The sequence below is a fragment of the Humulus lupulus genome, chromosome 7, assembly GCF_963169125.1.
Source record: "Humulus lupulus chromosome 7, drHumLupu1.1, whole genome shotgun sequence".
In the NCBI taxonomy this organism is placed as follows: domain Eukaryota; kingdom Viridiplantae; phylum Streptophyta; class Magnoliopsida; order Rosales; family Cannabaceae; genus Humulus; species Humulus lupulus.
The window spans coordinates 108,844,866-108,861,374 of record NC_084799.1 but is presented as its reverse complement, the minus strand read 5'-3'; the positions used below and the strand labels follow the sequence as shown (position 1 = coordinate 108,861,374).

At 37.8% G+C, this 16,509-nt stretch overlaps 1 protein-coding gene across 2 annotated transcripts; it reads left to right on the top strand.

Annotated features, from left to right (window-relative positions):
- Positions 1-9,867: 9,867 nt before the first annotated feature.
- On the top strand, positions 9,868-16,139 carry LOC133788526 (auxin response factor 4). Of its 2 annotated transcripts, none has more exons than XM_062226044.1 (12): positions 9,868-10,744; positions 10,913-10,969; positions 11,261-11,443; positions 11,539-11,623; positions 11,701-11,791; positions 12,257-12,421; positions 12,714-12,833; positions 12,927-13,002; positions 14,058-14,220; positions 14,313-15,058; positions 15,142-15,332; positions 15,662-16,139. In XM_062226044.1, exons 1-12 carry the CDS (start codon positions 10,409-10,411, stop codon positions 15,828-15,830), a joined length of 2,382 nt encoding a protein of 793 aa, XP_062082028.1. In that variant the 5' UTR covers positions 9,868-10,408; the 3' UTR covers positions 15,831-16,139. The 2 variants fall into 2 exon arrangements, with proteins under 2 accessions (XP_062082028.1, XP_062082027.1); XM_062226043.1 differs by having other exon boundaries at positions 9,869-10,744; positions 14,310-15,058.
- The last annotated feature ends 370 nt before the right edge of the window (positions 16,140-16,509 follow it).

Sequence of the window (16,509 nt, the reverse complement as noted above, 5' to 3'; positions counted from 1 at the left end):
CAACACTGGAGCACCCCACAGCGAAAAACTTGGTCTAATGAATCCCAAATCCAGTAACTCCTACAACTGAATCTTCAGTTCCTTCAACTCTGCCAGAGCCATTCTATAAGGTGTCCTAGATACTGGCTCCCCCCCTGGCGCCAACTCTATGACAAACTCGATCTCTCGGTGTGGTGGCAACCCTGGCAAGTTTGCTAGGAACACATCAAGAAGTTCACATACTAATCTGGTCTCATCCGGTCCAACCAAAACAACACTAGAAGTATCCACAATGTTCGCTAGAAATCCTATGCAACCCTCTTGCATTGGGTCTTTAGCCTTCAGTGCCGAAATCATAGATACTCGCGTTCCACTCATTGTCCCCACAAATATAAGGGGTACCTCCCCTTCCAGTTCAAAGGTCACCATCCTATGCATGCAATCAATTGTCGCTCCATACTTTGATAACCAATCCATCCCCAAGATCATATCAAAGTCATCCATCGCTAACTCAATCAAATCCTCAGACAACTCTTTACTGTCTATCTCTACTCAGCGTGCTCAACTCCGATCCCGACCCCTTGCCATACCCGGCTTCTTGCCGTTTTCAGCCTTCGTCGTTCATTCATAAACAGACATAACACGACATAATATTCACATATATTCACACATATATTAAACATAAACAACAGGGCCATGCCCTGTAACACAAATAGTAGGACCATGCCCTGCTCTACAGGTACAACAATTTTCTTACCTGTGTCTTGAGTTGATTGGTTAACGCGATCCTGAGCACAGTCCTCTAATCCGAGCTTTGACGTAAACCTAGTCACAACACATCCATAATATAAGTCCATCAAGCCTTAAACCAAATAATAGCTTATGAATATTATTCTAGCCTCCGGGACCTTAAATTCTACTAAACCGGGTAGTAGAACCCTTCCCGAGCCTTAACATTTGGGTTCCCGAGCTTAAAACCTTCATTTCCCCCTTTTTCCCATTTTGAGCCGCGACCCTCTACAAGTTAGAGGGCAAAGCCCTCTCTGCTGAAGGACACAGGCCGCGACGCGCTATACCTTGCGCCTGGGCACATCTCTATGGCCCCCAGGCGTAAATGTTCAAACGAGTCGCGACGCCTGATGAACATGGTCGCAGCTCGAGCCTTAAAACCCAGAATTCTCACCACTTTTCTACATTTTTCCCTGAGCCTAAATCCATATTTCACACTCCAAACACCGGCCCATCTTAGAATTAAGCCTAGAATCCTTACTCACACAACCTAAACATCTCAACAATTCAGAAACAATTGCATATCATCACCAAACAGTCAAAATCAAACTAAAGTTCAGCTCACATGCTAACCTCCAATTCCCAACAGAATTAAACAGAAACAATGAATGGAATTCCTTTCCTCTATGATATCCTCAATCCTTGAGCTAATCCCCAAGCACAGCAAGCCTCTAGTCTTCAATTCCTTAGCCTGGGACCCTAAAAAATTCTTTAACTTCTAAGTTCCAAAGAGAGGGAGAGAGAGCCGAGTAAGAGAGAGCAAGAGCTGAGTTTTTGCTTTTTTTTTTTCATTCTAACTTGTTCTAGAGTTTGAGATTAGTCTTAGTTTATCCCCTAGCTAAAACGTCCAAAATACCCCCAAGTCCATCTTAATCCTTTAGTGTCACAAAGGGTAATCCTGTCAATTGCCACATCTCACTAAATCCTCGAGTGTTCCTATAAATTCCCATTTAACCCCAACACCCTAAACCAAACATTAAATCACTACCCGTTACCCGGTAATTCCCGAACACATACTATATTCTCAGATGCCCCTAGGCTCCTCCCGAGCCGGGTATTTGACCCCGTTGTGACTATTTAGCTAATCTGCTCCCTAGGACCGTCTCGGATCGGACATCACAAGTATATCACTACACCCTTGTGGTATCAATCACAATACACACATATATCACATTTATGCTCTCCACGGGCTAAAATTACAAATATGCCCCTAATAACCAAATAGGGTCCACATGCATATTTAATTCACCTAACACATGCATTTCTAATCATATAATCATTTAATTCACATATTAGCATAATTAAATCAATTATTTACCTCCCGGCACGCTAATCAAGGCCCTGAGCCCTATTAGCAAATTTGGGACGCTACAACCTTAATCTTTTTATTGAGTTGATTTTCAACTTCTAATTTATAAACTTTAAAAGCATCAAAAGTCTCATCTTTATACTTTAAAAGAAACACAGAGGTATATGTAACACCCTGCTAATTAGGGTATGTTACCACGTGTGTTTAAATTAGTGTGGGACTCGCTAAACAAGTCATTTGGAGTAAAACATTTGATTAAGCCACTAAGGGTTCATGTATTAAAAATTTTGGTCAATGACTAAACATTTCCATTAAAAGAAAACTTTAGTCTTTACATGGAATCCCAAAATACAAGTGTAAAAATTTGTTTACAACTCAAGGATTACAAAATAAGCTGACCTAAGCAGCAAAACAGGGTCCAACCCTAGTTCCCCTGTGATACCTCATCTGTGGCGGTCAAGCAAACTACATACGTACACGTCGTCCCTAATGCTCTCCAACTCATGGCTGGCCAAGGTTCTCCTTACCCTTACCTACACCACAAAGCACCCGTGAGCCAAAAGACTAAGCAAGAAGACACATTAGCAAATTCAAATAGTCCACATAATATAACAGCATGCTCAACAGTAATAACTGGAACCAAGCATACACATTGTACAAGTAAGTGACCATAGGGTCATGCAAGTGCGTGTCACATTCCCGTTCATTCCTATTGCATCCGAGCCAGTCAAGTGCATAATGCACTCCCGTTCATTCCTATGACATCCGAGCTAGTCAAGTGCATGATGCACTCCCGTTTATTCCTATGGCATCCGAGCCAGTGAAGTGCATAATGCACACCCGTTTATTCCTATGGCATCCTAGCCAATTAAGTGCATAACGCACTCCTGGGGTGGCCTAGCTATAACGACATGTGCTCAACGCGCATAATGCCGATCACAACTCATAAGTCGAGCCTTACAAACCCTCGACTCATAAGTCGAGCCTTGTGAACCCTCGACTTATAAGTCAGCCTTGTAAACCCTCGACTTATAAGTCGAGCCTTGTAATCCCTCGACTTATAAGTTAGCTCTTTTTAACCCCTCGGCTTATAAGTCAGGCCCATTTAATCCAAGTATACCCTCGACTAGCAAGCTAAGCTTTTGGTTAGGTACGATAGACAGACTTCTGACTTATCAGTCAGGCCTCCCAATCAGGGACAGACATAAATATACCACCTTTAGCATACACAGATACAACACATTACAACATACTTACATAGGTATACACATGTATAATTATAATTATGTTCATTAGCTGGGCTTGAGCCCTAATCATGTTTACATTTAATAGTTGGGCCAAGTCCCAATCATATTACAATTAACAGCTGGGCCAAGCCCCAATCATATTACATTTAACAGTTGGGCCAAGCCCCAATTATAATACATTTAATAGCTGGGCCGAGCCCTAATCATAATACACTTAATAGCTGGGTCGAGCCCTAATCATATACAATCAACAATGGGGCCAAGCCCTAATCATGTTACATTCAACAACGGGGCCAAGCCCTAATTACGTATATCACGCATCGGGTGCAGTTTTCTTACCTTTGGTCCAAGCACAAGCAAACACGACCCCTGAGAATGATCCTCCTCCGAGCCCTAGCAGTAACCTAGTCACAACCCACAAATAACATTCTCATCACTATTCAATTCCATAATAGAACCCCAGAACCAATCATGTGCTCTCTGGACCTCCAATTTCCCCCACGCGGGGTGGTGAAATCATCTCCCGAGCCCCTGTGCCTATGCCCTGAAAATACAAAAATCAAGGGCCCTGAAAATGGCCTAGCGCCGCGGCACGGCCTTACAGGTGCCGCGGCACACAGCCAGGGTCCCTTGCCTTGGAACAATCCAGCGCCGCGGCATAGAAGAACAGCGCTGCAGCGCCCCTTCACGAACCCAGAAAAATTGGGTTTTTCTTGCGTTTTCTCTGAACCCAAACCTTCCATTCTGACCCCAACGGGTCCTCAGCCCCTCAAATCAACATTTCAATCACCCAAACAGTTAACCCAATAGCTTAGCAGCATTAAACATCAACAAATACCCAAAATCTCCATAGGAACTCATAATTCAAGTCTTGAGTTTGTAAAACTCAAGAACACCAAGAACAGAGTGAGAGCTTAGAAAATCCGAGGGAATCAAGGGTTTAACCATTACCTTACTCACTGAAGATGGGTTCCTAACAATCCCCAAGCTTGCCTACATCTTTCCCAAGCCTCAAATCCAAAATTCCACTCCACAAATCCCAGCTTTCTTTCAAAACTTCAAACCCCACTTAGAGAGAGAAGAGAGTACCAGAGGGAGAGAGTTGTTATGCTCAGCTTTGTTTCCTTTGGAACTATACAGATTTCTAGATTGCCTAAGTGTGCTAATCCCCAACACAACAAATGGCCACTATACCCTTAAGCCCATAACTTGCCACTTAATGCCTTCAAGGGCGTTTTGGTCTTTTACCATCACATCTCACCAATTCTTTAAATAAATCTCAGCTATCTCCAATACACAAAACAAATCCCCATTACTCAATAGTATCTTTGCCAAGTACCTTGGATTTGCCCTCATTGCCCATTTGAATCTCATGGTTGCTCTTTGACTCTTCAAAGGTCTTGAACAATGATTTTTCATAGGTGACATGGACAGTGGCACATGTGTCATACCACCATCCCTTCACCTTGCCTTGGACCGCATTCACCTCACTAAGGGTAGCAACTATATTCTCCTCTTGAGTTGCATTTACTTTAGGTCCTTGTTGGTCTTTTCTATGCCTACACTCTCAAGCATAGTGACCATTTTTCCCACACACGAAGCAAAGACCTTTCTCGGCCTTAAACTTGTTTGGGTTGGTTTTTGGACCCAAAGATGTCTCATTACCCTTCTTGTCTTTCCCTTTATCTTTGGGATGTTTTGGTTGTGACACCGCATTTGCTTTGGAAGTCTCTAAATTAGACCCCTCCACAAGTTTGTCTCTACATATCGATTATTCATCGATTCGAATATGCTTTTGGATTTCCTCCAAAGAATAATCCTCATTTTTATGAAGGATTCTTTTCCTATAGCTCCTCCAAGTTGGTGGTAATTTTTCCACTATAGCACCAACTTGAAAGATCTCGGAAGCTCAATCTTTAGCACTTTCAATTTGTTAGCAATTATTTGTAGCTCGTGTATTAGAGGAAGAATATGTTTATCACAAAAAAAATTGAAATCAATATATTGAGAAATAAAAAAAAATTTGGTACCTTCCTATTCCGCCTTGAACTTTGTCTCAAGTGCATCCTAAATCTCTTTTGCCAACTTGGTCTCGGTGTAGAGGTCATAGAGCCTATCAGATAGGGAGTTGAGGATATGACCCCTACAAAGGAGATTGTCCTCCTCCCTCTTCCTTCTTTTCTCCACCACCTCGGGAGTGTCCTTGTCGGATGGTGATGGGAGAGGTTCAAGTGTGGACTCTAGGATGTAGGTGATCTTGAGAGTGGTCAAGAGAAACCTCACCTTGTCTTGCCGCCTAGTGAAATTGGATCCATCAAACCTATCCAACCTCATTAGGTCTTGGTTCATGATTTTGATAGTCCCACCTTCCATTGAAACAAACAAAGGGTTAAGCTTTTGAATGTTAGAAAATAATATGTTGCTTCAATGGAAATATATGAGCTATTACAACTCTAGAAAAAAAGAGTACAATTAACCAAAGATTGATTAAATAAGATTACAACTCTATGAGTGAAATTACAAATAAAATAAGAGAAGTAGTAGAAGAAGAGAATAGAGAAATACAACTCTAAACAAAGATACAAATAAAGAAATAGTGTTTGAAACAAAAGAAATAAAAAGATTATAACTCTAAACACAATATACAAGTAAATAGAAAAGTAAGAATAAGATGAAAAACAATTGTAGAAAAGAAATAATAAGAACAAAAAGAAAGAACACTCTCACTCACACCACCAAAGTGAAGAGCATTGGGGATCACCAACTTGAATAAGGTTTGCAACCTTTTGTCCAAAAACTTATTGTTTAACGCCCAAACATGACTTCTATTTAGCGGTAGTCGTAGTATAGATGGGCGGTCGATTCCACAAGGAGGTAAAGAAACAAGTTAATCAATAAATAAATTTTAGAGATAAATAATGTGAGGAAATTAGAACAAGTGATATTTTTGTTGTTTTTGAAATTTAAAGATTAGAAATAAAGATAGAATAAAGTGTGATGCAACAATAGGTAACAAGTAGGAATGATCATGAGTCACCAATATGCATACTTATTTATTTGGATCTTTGATTCACAAAAGTTACACAAATGAGAAGTTCACATCCCAACTATTCATTTGAAAGATTTAACATTGAAGCACAAATATGTTTTACAAAAATATATTCAAGTGATTATTATTCTTTACCATGGAAAGATGGGATAAATCTTATGAGAAATCTAAAAATGACATTGTACCATTGGCAATAATGCAATAAAAGATTGGACATAAAACCTAACACAAATATTACTTTTACTATTTATAAAATACATAGAAAGAGCATGACTAATTCTATATAGATTTTTAGCAAAAGTACATATATATGAGTAAAATGGAGAAAATGATAAAGATATTATCTATATTATTTTCACTAATTTGATAATACATAGAAAGTGCATGACAAAATCTATATACTATTAGTAAACATAAATATAGATAATAAGATGAAGAAGTAGAGATGAAAGAAAATAAATCACTAAAATATATAAACTTTAAGCACATGGTGAATCAAAAATACCAAACAAAGTCATAATGCATATAGGATCATCATAACCTTCCTAAGAATGTTAGCCTATTATGCTAGACATTCTCATGAAATTCTAAAGAGAAAATATAAGAAATGAGACTAAAATTTGGTAGAGTTTTGCTACCTAAAAATTACATACAAAATGTGAAGAAAGAGTCCATATTTATAGAGGAAGAAAATGACTAAAAAGAAATTAAACAATAATTTGGGGTTTACAAAATAAATATGAAATATTAATAATAAAATATGATTTTGAAAATCAAATCTTATTATAAATATTAACCTAGTTATTTTGGTGTATGGTCAAAATGCCCTTTTTCAAAAACACCAAAAAAAAGATGAGCTTTAAAGCTCAAAATGGCAATGTGCATGGCCCAATGTGCACAAAAAATTGGGCCAAGGGTGGCTGGTGGCAGCTGGTCCATTGACCAATCCCAGCCAATCAGAGCATGCCACGTCGATAGGTGGAGCTGAAAGGAGAAGGCTAGTTGACCGGGTCAACACAGGTGGAGCTGGCTTGCTTGGGGGAGTTGGGCCTTCAGAGTTGATTGGGAGAGCTGGCCTTGTTGAGCAGCTAGGAAAGGAGTTGATGCTACTTGTTGGGCTTGGAGGGAAGCTAGGCCCGTTGGAAGATATCATTGGCGTTGGGGGCTTGGAGGGCTACGCTGAAGGAGGCTGAAGCTACTGGGCACATGGCTGGGACACGTGGGAGAAGTGCCACTTGGCGCTGCAGGTGGAAGTAGAGAAGAGGTGGATTGGGCTTGGGGTCTTTTGGGCCAAATATTTGGATTTCATGTTGCAAAAATGCCAACTTTTTCTCATTTCTTCAATTTTATTTATTTATTTCTTCTTTCTTTTCTTTTTTACCAAATTGCAACTTTAATTCCTACAAAATAACAATAAATTAAATTATAATCAAATATTTTCAATTATAAAATAAATGATATTAATTTCATGAAAAATTAATTAAACTTAATTTATTTTGACCATTAAAATCAATAAATATGCATTTTTCACCACTAATCACTTATTTCCCCCTAACTCAAGCACTAAGGGAACTATCACAATTTGGAAATAGCTTTATGGAATAATCAAGCCTCTAGGTGTTTTCTAGCCAAGTGTTCTAGTGGATAGAAAAATTGTGTCTTATAAGTGAACAATAACTCCTATTTATAGAGTTTTGAGACACCCTTTAAATTTCAAATTCCACGAACTCCCATGGCTATTATCAATGATTAATTGGATGTTTATGGAATTAAAAAGAAGATTTTGAAGCTATTTGAGTTGTTAGAGCCGTTCAAGAAAATTGGAAAAATTGAAAAATTAGCAGCCAACTCTCCTGGCCACGGCCACGAGCATTTTTGGCCACGACCACCAATGCCCCTAGCCGCGACCATTGGCCTTTTTTCAGCACACAACTTTGTGCAATTTTTTCCAAATGGTTTCAAACAACTCCCAATTGATTTTGTAACCCCCAAACACATTATTGGGGTTAAAACCAAGTCTCCAACAACTATTTCACTTATGGTTTTGAGAAATTCAAATCTAATTTGTGTAACAACAAATCTACACAATAATTGGCAATATTTGGGAGTTACAAATTTGTTACTGAAATTATAACTCTCAAATATGTTACACATTTGTATTACACACTATACAAATATTGTAACTCTCATTTGTATGTTACAATATGTGACACTCTTTGTCACATTTATTTAGTCTAAAACATTATATTATAAAATAATATAATACGGGAGAGAAAGAGAAAGAGAGAGGGAGGAGAGATAACGTCGTTCAGAAAGAGAAAGGGAAAGAGATAAGAACACAGGAAAGAGAGAGAACGAGAGTTCGGGAGGAGAGAAAATAATTAATTTAATATGTAATTTTTTTATTTTGTTTTTCTTAAATTGTTTTTATTTATTCAAAAAAGAAAATACATTAAATATTTATACAATTAAATTGAAATTAAAATCTTGAGGCATTTTAGTCGTATTAAATATTTTTTTGATAAAATTGTTCTATTTTGTAAAACGTAGCTTGTTACATTTAACAGAGAGTCTAATACAATACGCAATTTTGAACAACACATAATAATATTTACCATATAAGTTTAGAATTAGATGTATGTGTATGGTATTTGCCGTATTGGTATGGATGTTTGATATGAGTTGTAGCTCACGCTCCAAAAGAATCGAGTAGGAGAGGAGAGGAGAGGTGTGTGAAGTGATAAACATAAGAGAAGAGGGAAGAGTAAGAGTGTGAAGTGATGAGACGGGAGATATAAAGGGAGTTGCCCTCTGAGGAGGCTCCATCCGAGTCATTGAGTCCTAACAACTAACAATAACACGCCCACCATAGTTGCTGCCAAAACTCCCCCAGGCGCCAGGGTCCCCCATGTACATTGACAACTCCATCACTCTCTCTCTCCCACTTTACTATTTTTATTTATTTATTTTTTTTAAAAAAAAAACCTTCCCTTTTTCATTTATGAACCCCTCTGTCCCTGTCTCATCTCATATACATATGATACACATATCTTTACCGTACACATAACTGAAAAAGATAACACCTCCTATATACATCTATTTTAACTGTGTAAAATAGTTATTACCAACTTTATTTTTTTGGCTTCAGATTTTTTAGATGTGTTTTTTTTCCAAAAAAAAAATTGAGAGAGTTGGTTTGTGTATGTGATGATAAGAAATACAAATAACAAAGTACGCTTCTTTATCTGCATTCAATGAAATATAAAACTCCTCTTTTGTCTTGGTGGAGGGCCTCACTTCACCTCACCTCAACCCAGAACAGTAAATTGAAAAAATAAATTTTAGTAAATTTAAAATGAAAAGAAAGAAAGATAAAGCAATGGCAAAGCAAAGAAAGAGAAGAAAAAGGGTGGGGAAGTGTGGGTTATGTACTGTCTTAGCCTGTCCCCCCCACCCAACACAGTCTCTCTATCTCTTTCTCTCTCTTTTATTTTCTCTCACTAACTGTCTAAGTCCGAAAGGCATTGCCTTTATTTTTATTTATTTATATATTTTGGCTTTTGTTTTCCTGTGCTTCCTATGCAATTGTCTGTGTCTGTTGTTTCTGCTCCCTCTATTCAGTACCTGCAAATGGGGGAGGAATCATACTTTGAATTTCTTGTTATTATTTGATACCCTCTCTTCTTTTTTCAATCAAAGTTCCTTTCTTTATTTATCTTTTTTAGTTTCTTCTTGGCTTAGAGGCATCTCACTCACTTTTTCCAAACATGTTTTTTTTGTTGTTTTTCTATCTTCTCATTTGTTCACAACAACTACCTCTTCTTCTCATTTAGCTTCATGGGTACTCCTAAAATATGGTTTTTCACACCATGATTCCTCCTCATTTCATGTTATCTATGGTTTATCCCTTTTGGGTATTCTTGTTCCACACTTGATTATTCTAAAACCCCATTTGTTTTTTTCCTCCCCCTTAGTTACTACTGTTTTGGTTGGGAGGGTGGTTGTTGTTATTGTTGTTTTCATAACGTGTTGTTCATGGAAATTGATCTGAACCATGTAGTGGCTGAGGTGGAGAAAAATGCATTCTGTAATGGGGATTGTGAAAAGGGTAGTAGTTGTGTTTGTTGTTTGTCATCTTCGACTTCTTCATGCTCTTCCAATTCTTCTTCAGCTCCTGTGACTTCTTCAATCTACTTGGAGCTATGGCACGCCTGTGCTGGACCTCTCACCTCACTGCCCAAGAAAGGGAATGTGGTTGTGTATTTCCCACAAGGCCACTTAGAACAGGTTGCTCCTTTTTCACCTTTGGACTTGCCCACTTTTGACCTCCAACCACAGATCTTCTGCAAGGTTATCAATGTTCAACTACTTGTGAGTACTAGTTTTTCTTCTTCTTCTTCTTCTTCTTCCCAGAATAGAATGTTTTGTTTCTTCATTAATCTTATGTGAAGTTCCCTTAATTGTCAAACTCTTGGTCGAAGTTTGTCGTTTTATTTGGTGATTAAGAAGATTTTGATAGTTCTTGAATTAATGAAACAGGCTAACAAGGAGAATGATGAGGTGTATACCCATGTTACTTTGCTTCCTCAAGCGGAGGTATGATTCTGAATTCCTTCGAAGCTGATTAGATTCTTTGTTTTGAACTAGACTGAAAACCCTGATAAATGCAATGGAAAAGTTTTCTTTTCTCTCTGTTGGGGTAGATAGGGGGAATGCTGTGGTATTATATTCTGTTTGTCCTCCTTTGGTTCTTACTGTTTTGGACTTTGAATTTGGTGTTAGAATATTACTTTATTCTAAAATTTTAGTCAAATTTTATCATCTTTCTTTAGTAGTGGAGATGATTAATGACGATGGTATGAATGTTTTGTTTTGGATATTATTCAGTTGGTAGGAGTGAAACAAGAAGGGAAAGAGCTTGAAGAGTTGGTAGGGGATGAGGGCATTGGAGGGTCACCTACAAAATCAACCCCTCATATGTTCTGCAAAACTCTTACAGCTTCTGATACCAGTACGCATGGAGGGTTCTCTGTTCCTCGGAGAGCTGCAGAGGACTGTTTTCCTCCACTGGTGTGTTTTATTTTGCTGTTTGCTACAGAAAAAATTAGTTTATTGGTTCTAGTTTAACTATGGCATAAATCAACTATATCTTTTCTTTTTCAAAGGATTACAAGCAGAGGAGGCCCTCCCAAGAACTTGTTGCGAAGGACCTGCACGGGGTAGAGTGGAGATTTCGACATATTTATAGAGGTAGGTTCTATACAATTCTGTTGTATGGTTTGATTGATGAAAGAATGTTGAAATCTCAGCATACATTTACTTGTCAGGTCAGCCAAGGAGACATCTGCTGACTACAGGATGGAGTATTTTTGTAAACCAAAAGAATCTAGTTTCAGGGGATGCAGTGCTCTTTCTGAGGTAATACATGCTTTATAGCTCTTTGTACCATTGCTACAGAACACTGGTACCATTATTGTTTGAGTTGCAGACTTGGTCCCATTCTTTATATTGTAAGATCAACCAAAAAAGAAGGCATTTTTGAAAAAACTTAATACTTAGCATTTCTGTAAACATGTTCTTGTCAAGTAGGAATATTGGTGTTTTTTCTTCCATGTATTAAAAGTGTTGTTGTGCCTTGTAGTACTTGTTTTCTTTCCCTTGTTTTTTTTTTTCTGTATATATGTAAGAGAAAAAACACTTATATCTCAAATGCAACAAAAGGTCTTGTCATGACTCATGTATGATTAGAAACAAACATATTTTTGCTGTGCTATTAATTTTTATGGGAAAAAAGTAAGATAAAAAGAAAGGTGGTATTCAGATATTGTTTATTTTTCTCCATCAGTCTTTGGGTTTCCTTCTCATTTATTATGGTTTGTGTAGGGGTGAGAATGGAGAGCTAAGACTGGGAATTAGGAGATCTGTTCGACCGAGAAATGGCCTTCCTGATTCAATTGTTCGCAACCAGAATTCTTATCCTAATGTTCTTTCGCTAGTGGCTAATGCAGTATCTACCAAGAGCATGTTTCATGTTTTCTACAGTCCAAGGTATGACTAGTGGTTATCGTCCTCTTGTATATATAATACATGTTTTATTTTCACAAGAAGCTCTTATTAGATGGTTTGGAGCCTCTGCTCTTGTACTCATCAAGATGAGTGTTTATTTCTTACACCTTGAGGCGTTTGTAAAAGGAAGATGAATTTTCTGTGTAGTAAGGCATCCATTTTATATTGCAAAATTATCAAATCTTAAGCTTTCTTGGGAATATGTACATTCACATGTGGCCATGATCTTGTGAAATATAATCATTGTAATCTGCTCCTGAATGCTCATATGCAGGGCAACTCATGCAGAGTTTGTCATTCCCTACCAAAAGTATGCAAAGAGTATCAAAAATCCAGTGGCAATTGGAACAAGATTCAAAACAAGATTTGACATGGAAGATTCACCAGAAAGAAGGTCTTGTACTAGTTAATTGTTTAGTAAAGATGAGCTGGTCTGGTTTAAGTAGATTATACATTCTGATACAACATGGGTTTTTCGTTCTTGAAGGTGTAGTGGTGTAGTGACTGGAATTTGTGACTTGGATCCCTATAGATGGGCAAATTCAAAATGGAGATGCTTGATGGTATAGCTTTTAATTATCTGCAGACTATTCGCTTTACATGTTCTGAACTTTATGCTGTTAGTCTTTTCCATTCTTCTTGGTATAATATATGATTGAAAATTATCATCTCTACCTCCTTTTTGCCTCTTTTAGTTGTTTTCTATTCAAATAGAACATTGATCTTGCTCTGCTGCCCCTTTTCATGATAAACCATTCTAGTCTCATTTATCCAAACATAATCCAGAATCATGATTGTCTTAAAACATAAGATATGGATTGGAAAGAATTGTCTGTCTGCTGTTTTCATTTGGCGAACTTATTACTGCTTTTATTCATTTATTTATACTTATACAAGGCAGAAATCTTGTATGTTTACATCATTAAGCAGAATCAATGATTTTTTTTTTTGAGACTGGAAAACACATATAGACCAAGTGGATCTTATAAATTATCCCCGTCCCCGCCCCGCCCCATTAGGGGCGGAAATCCTTGTCTAAATGGGGAACGGGGACGGGGATAATTTTCAATTCCTAAATGTTAAATGTACCATCCCGCCTCGATTAAATTATTATATATTTTTGTAATATTTTATTCGTATTATATATTTCTTTGCGTTATTGTACTATATTAGTAACTTTTTTAATATTTTAAATTTTATTTGTGATCATGTTTAGTATTTTAAATCATAAATATTGTGTAATATTTTAATTTACATATAATTTACTATTTTTATTTTAAAATTTTAATCTAAAATTGATTTTTTAAGTAAATGGATCCCCGCCCCAATAAGGAATTCCCCACCCGTCCCCGACGGGGAATAAGCGGGAATGGGGTTGGGACAGGAAGTAAAATTATAAATGGGGATGGGGACGGGGACGGGGACGGGGACGGGGACGGGGACGGGAGGGCACTCTCCGCCAATTCCCCGTCCCGTGTGCATCACTATATACTGCTTATGCATGTGCTGCATATGCATGTCTAATGTGAAGAAAAGCTAACAATCTTTGGTAATTTTTTGGGGGGCTACTATGTTGTAAACATTTAAATAGTCACACCATATTGATAATGTTTGACAGGTCAGGTGGGATGAAGATATTGGGAATAGTCATCGAGAACGAGTTTCTCCATGGGAGATTGATCCTTCTGTTTCTCTCCCACCCTTGAGCATTCAGTCTTCCCCAAGACTGAAGAAAATGCGGACAAGTCTGCAGTCAACCCCACCCAGCAATCCCTTAACTGGTACAAGTCCTGCGAATCGATATATTAAGCTTCATTTATTCTTCACATCTCTAATTTATGCATCCTCGTTTGTTTTATTCTTATTGCAGTAGGAGGGGGTGGGTTTTTGGACTTTGAGGAGTCAGTTAGATCCTCTAAGGTCTTGCAAGGTCAAGAAAATATAGGTTTCATATCACCCATCTATGGTTGTGATACTGTAAACCACCCGCTAGATTTTGAGATGCAATCTTCAGCACATCAAAGTCTAGCATCAAACATAACAAAGAACGCAACTATGAATGAGTTCATGAGAACTCAACCCACCACTTACACAGGCTTTGCGGAATCTAGTAGATTTCCAAAGGTCTTGCAAGGTCAAGAAATATGCCAATTAAGGTCTCTAACAGGAAAATCCAACTTCAACCTTGGAGCATGGGGAAAATCCACTCTCAGCTGCACATCTTTCAACTCCTATCAAGCAGCCAAGCCCAATTTTTACTCCGTGGCATCAGAACCTTTACAAACCACGTTCTTTCCTTTTGGTGACATTCACAGAGCTGGGTCTAATCCTAGCTTCCGCTCAAATGCTACCACTTTTCCTAGAGAGAATGTCAACATGAACCCATACACTATTCAGACTGGGATCATAAGGAATGAAGTTGGGAGGCCAAATACACCAATCGAGCTTAAGCCACAAGAAAGCAATTCTGCTCTTCCCACTTTAGAAACAAATCTAAGAAATCCAAAAGATGACAGTTTTGGTGGGACAGAGACTAGCTGCAAGCTTTTTGGTTTTTCCTTGACAGGAGAAACTACCACACCGAACTCTCAAAGTTCCAATAAGAGAAGTTGCACCAAGGTAAGCTATAGTAATGGCCTAGTTGGATTTAATTTTCCTTTTCTGAATGCTTTGCCAACTGATGTTAAACATATTGAGCGAAGGTTCACAAGCAAGGCAGTTTAGTGGGGAGAGCCATTGACCTCTCAAAACTGAATGGCTATGGTGACCTGCTGAGTGAACTAGAGTGGTTGTTTAACATGGAAGGCCTTCTAAAAGACCCTGATAAAGGTTGGCGGATCTTGTATACTGACAGTGAGAATGATGTAATGGTTGTTGGAGATGACCCGTGGCAGTAAGTCTATGTTACTGAATTATCTTTCTTTGAAATTTTTGTTGTTTGAAATTTACTTCTGTTAATCATACACTACTACACTGATTGGACGTTATTTCTTCAATGCATTGTCAGCCTAGTCAAATAATGGTAGACTGTCAAGTTCACATATTTAACAGCATTAGCTAGCATGGAAGCCATTAGACATTTGTGTAACCCCTATTATTACCCTTTATTTCCATATTCATTACCGCCAATAATATTCTGTGAGACAGTATTTGTGGTGTAAGTTGGACTTGGATTGCTTTGTTCTGTTATTTGTAATGGTGGACTGTTTATTCTGGTTACAGTGAGTTTTGCAATGTCGTTTCAAAGATCCACATATATACCCAAGAAGAAGTGGAGAAGATGACCTTTGGGGTGACTAGTGATGACCAAAGCTGTTTGGAGCAAGCTCCAGTTTCGAAATCGTCATCAGTGGGCCAGCCAGATTCTTCTCCAACTGTTATCAGGGTTTAAGTGTCTTTATTATTATGTTTTCTATGTCTTCTTAAGTATCAAGTTTGCACCAGAACCTGCTTATGTATCGTCTACTTTTAAGTCCTAAGTTTAGTAGTTGTTGGATTTTGTTCGTCATAAAAGGTTAGAACTCGTTTGTGGACCTTTTAGAGATTGGTCTTCTTTCATCATCAACATTATGTAGTGTACTATGACTGGTCGTGAGTATGAAGTGTTGGATTTGTAATAATCAAAGCTTCCAACGTAGTAGTGCAGCAAAACATTCACTCCCATGGACTTGGTAACTTAATAATAGGACTGTTTCTATGACATAGGACTTCTTCATTATGCCATAGTCTTGTGGAATCCAATTTTATGTGGAGTTAGGCACATGTCTCGGGCCCATTCTTTTAGTGTTTCAAGACTTCGCGTAGATTTCTATTAAATACAGTATTGATATTAAATTCTGATATGCATCTTCTAAATGTCAAGAAAGCAATATACTATGATAGTGGTTTCATGTTTTATGTTACAAATTATGTTGATTAGAGCCACTCAAAGTTCATCTCAATAATTTTTATCATTTAGGCATAGGCAAAATGAATGAAAACATTAATGACAGGTATCCACTATGGAACTTGTTAAGGCTCGAAGTATTTCACTCTAAACCATAACCATATTGACAATTTCACCAGTTCTA

Bases quoted from the DNA above. Each gene is read 5' to 3' on its own strand.
- LOC133788526 (XM_062226043.1), top strand. From the start codon at position 10,409: ATGGAAATTGATCTGAACCATGTAGTGGCTGAGGTGGAGAAAAATGCA. The intron at 11,624-11,700 runs GTAGGTTCTATA...TTTACTTGTCAG, and splicing joins ATTTCGACATATTTATAGAG to GTCAGCCAAGGAGACATCTG. The intron at 12,834-12,926 runs GTCTTGTACTAG...TCGTTCTTGAAG, and splicing joins GAAGATTCACCAGAAAGAAG to GTGTAGTGGTGTAGTGACTG.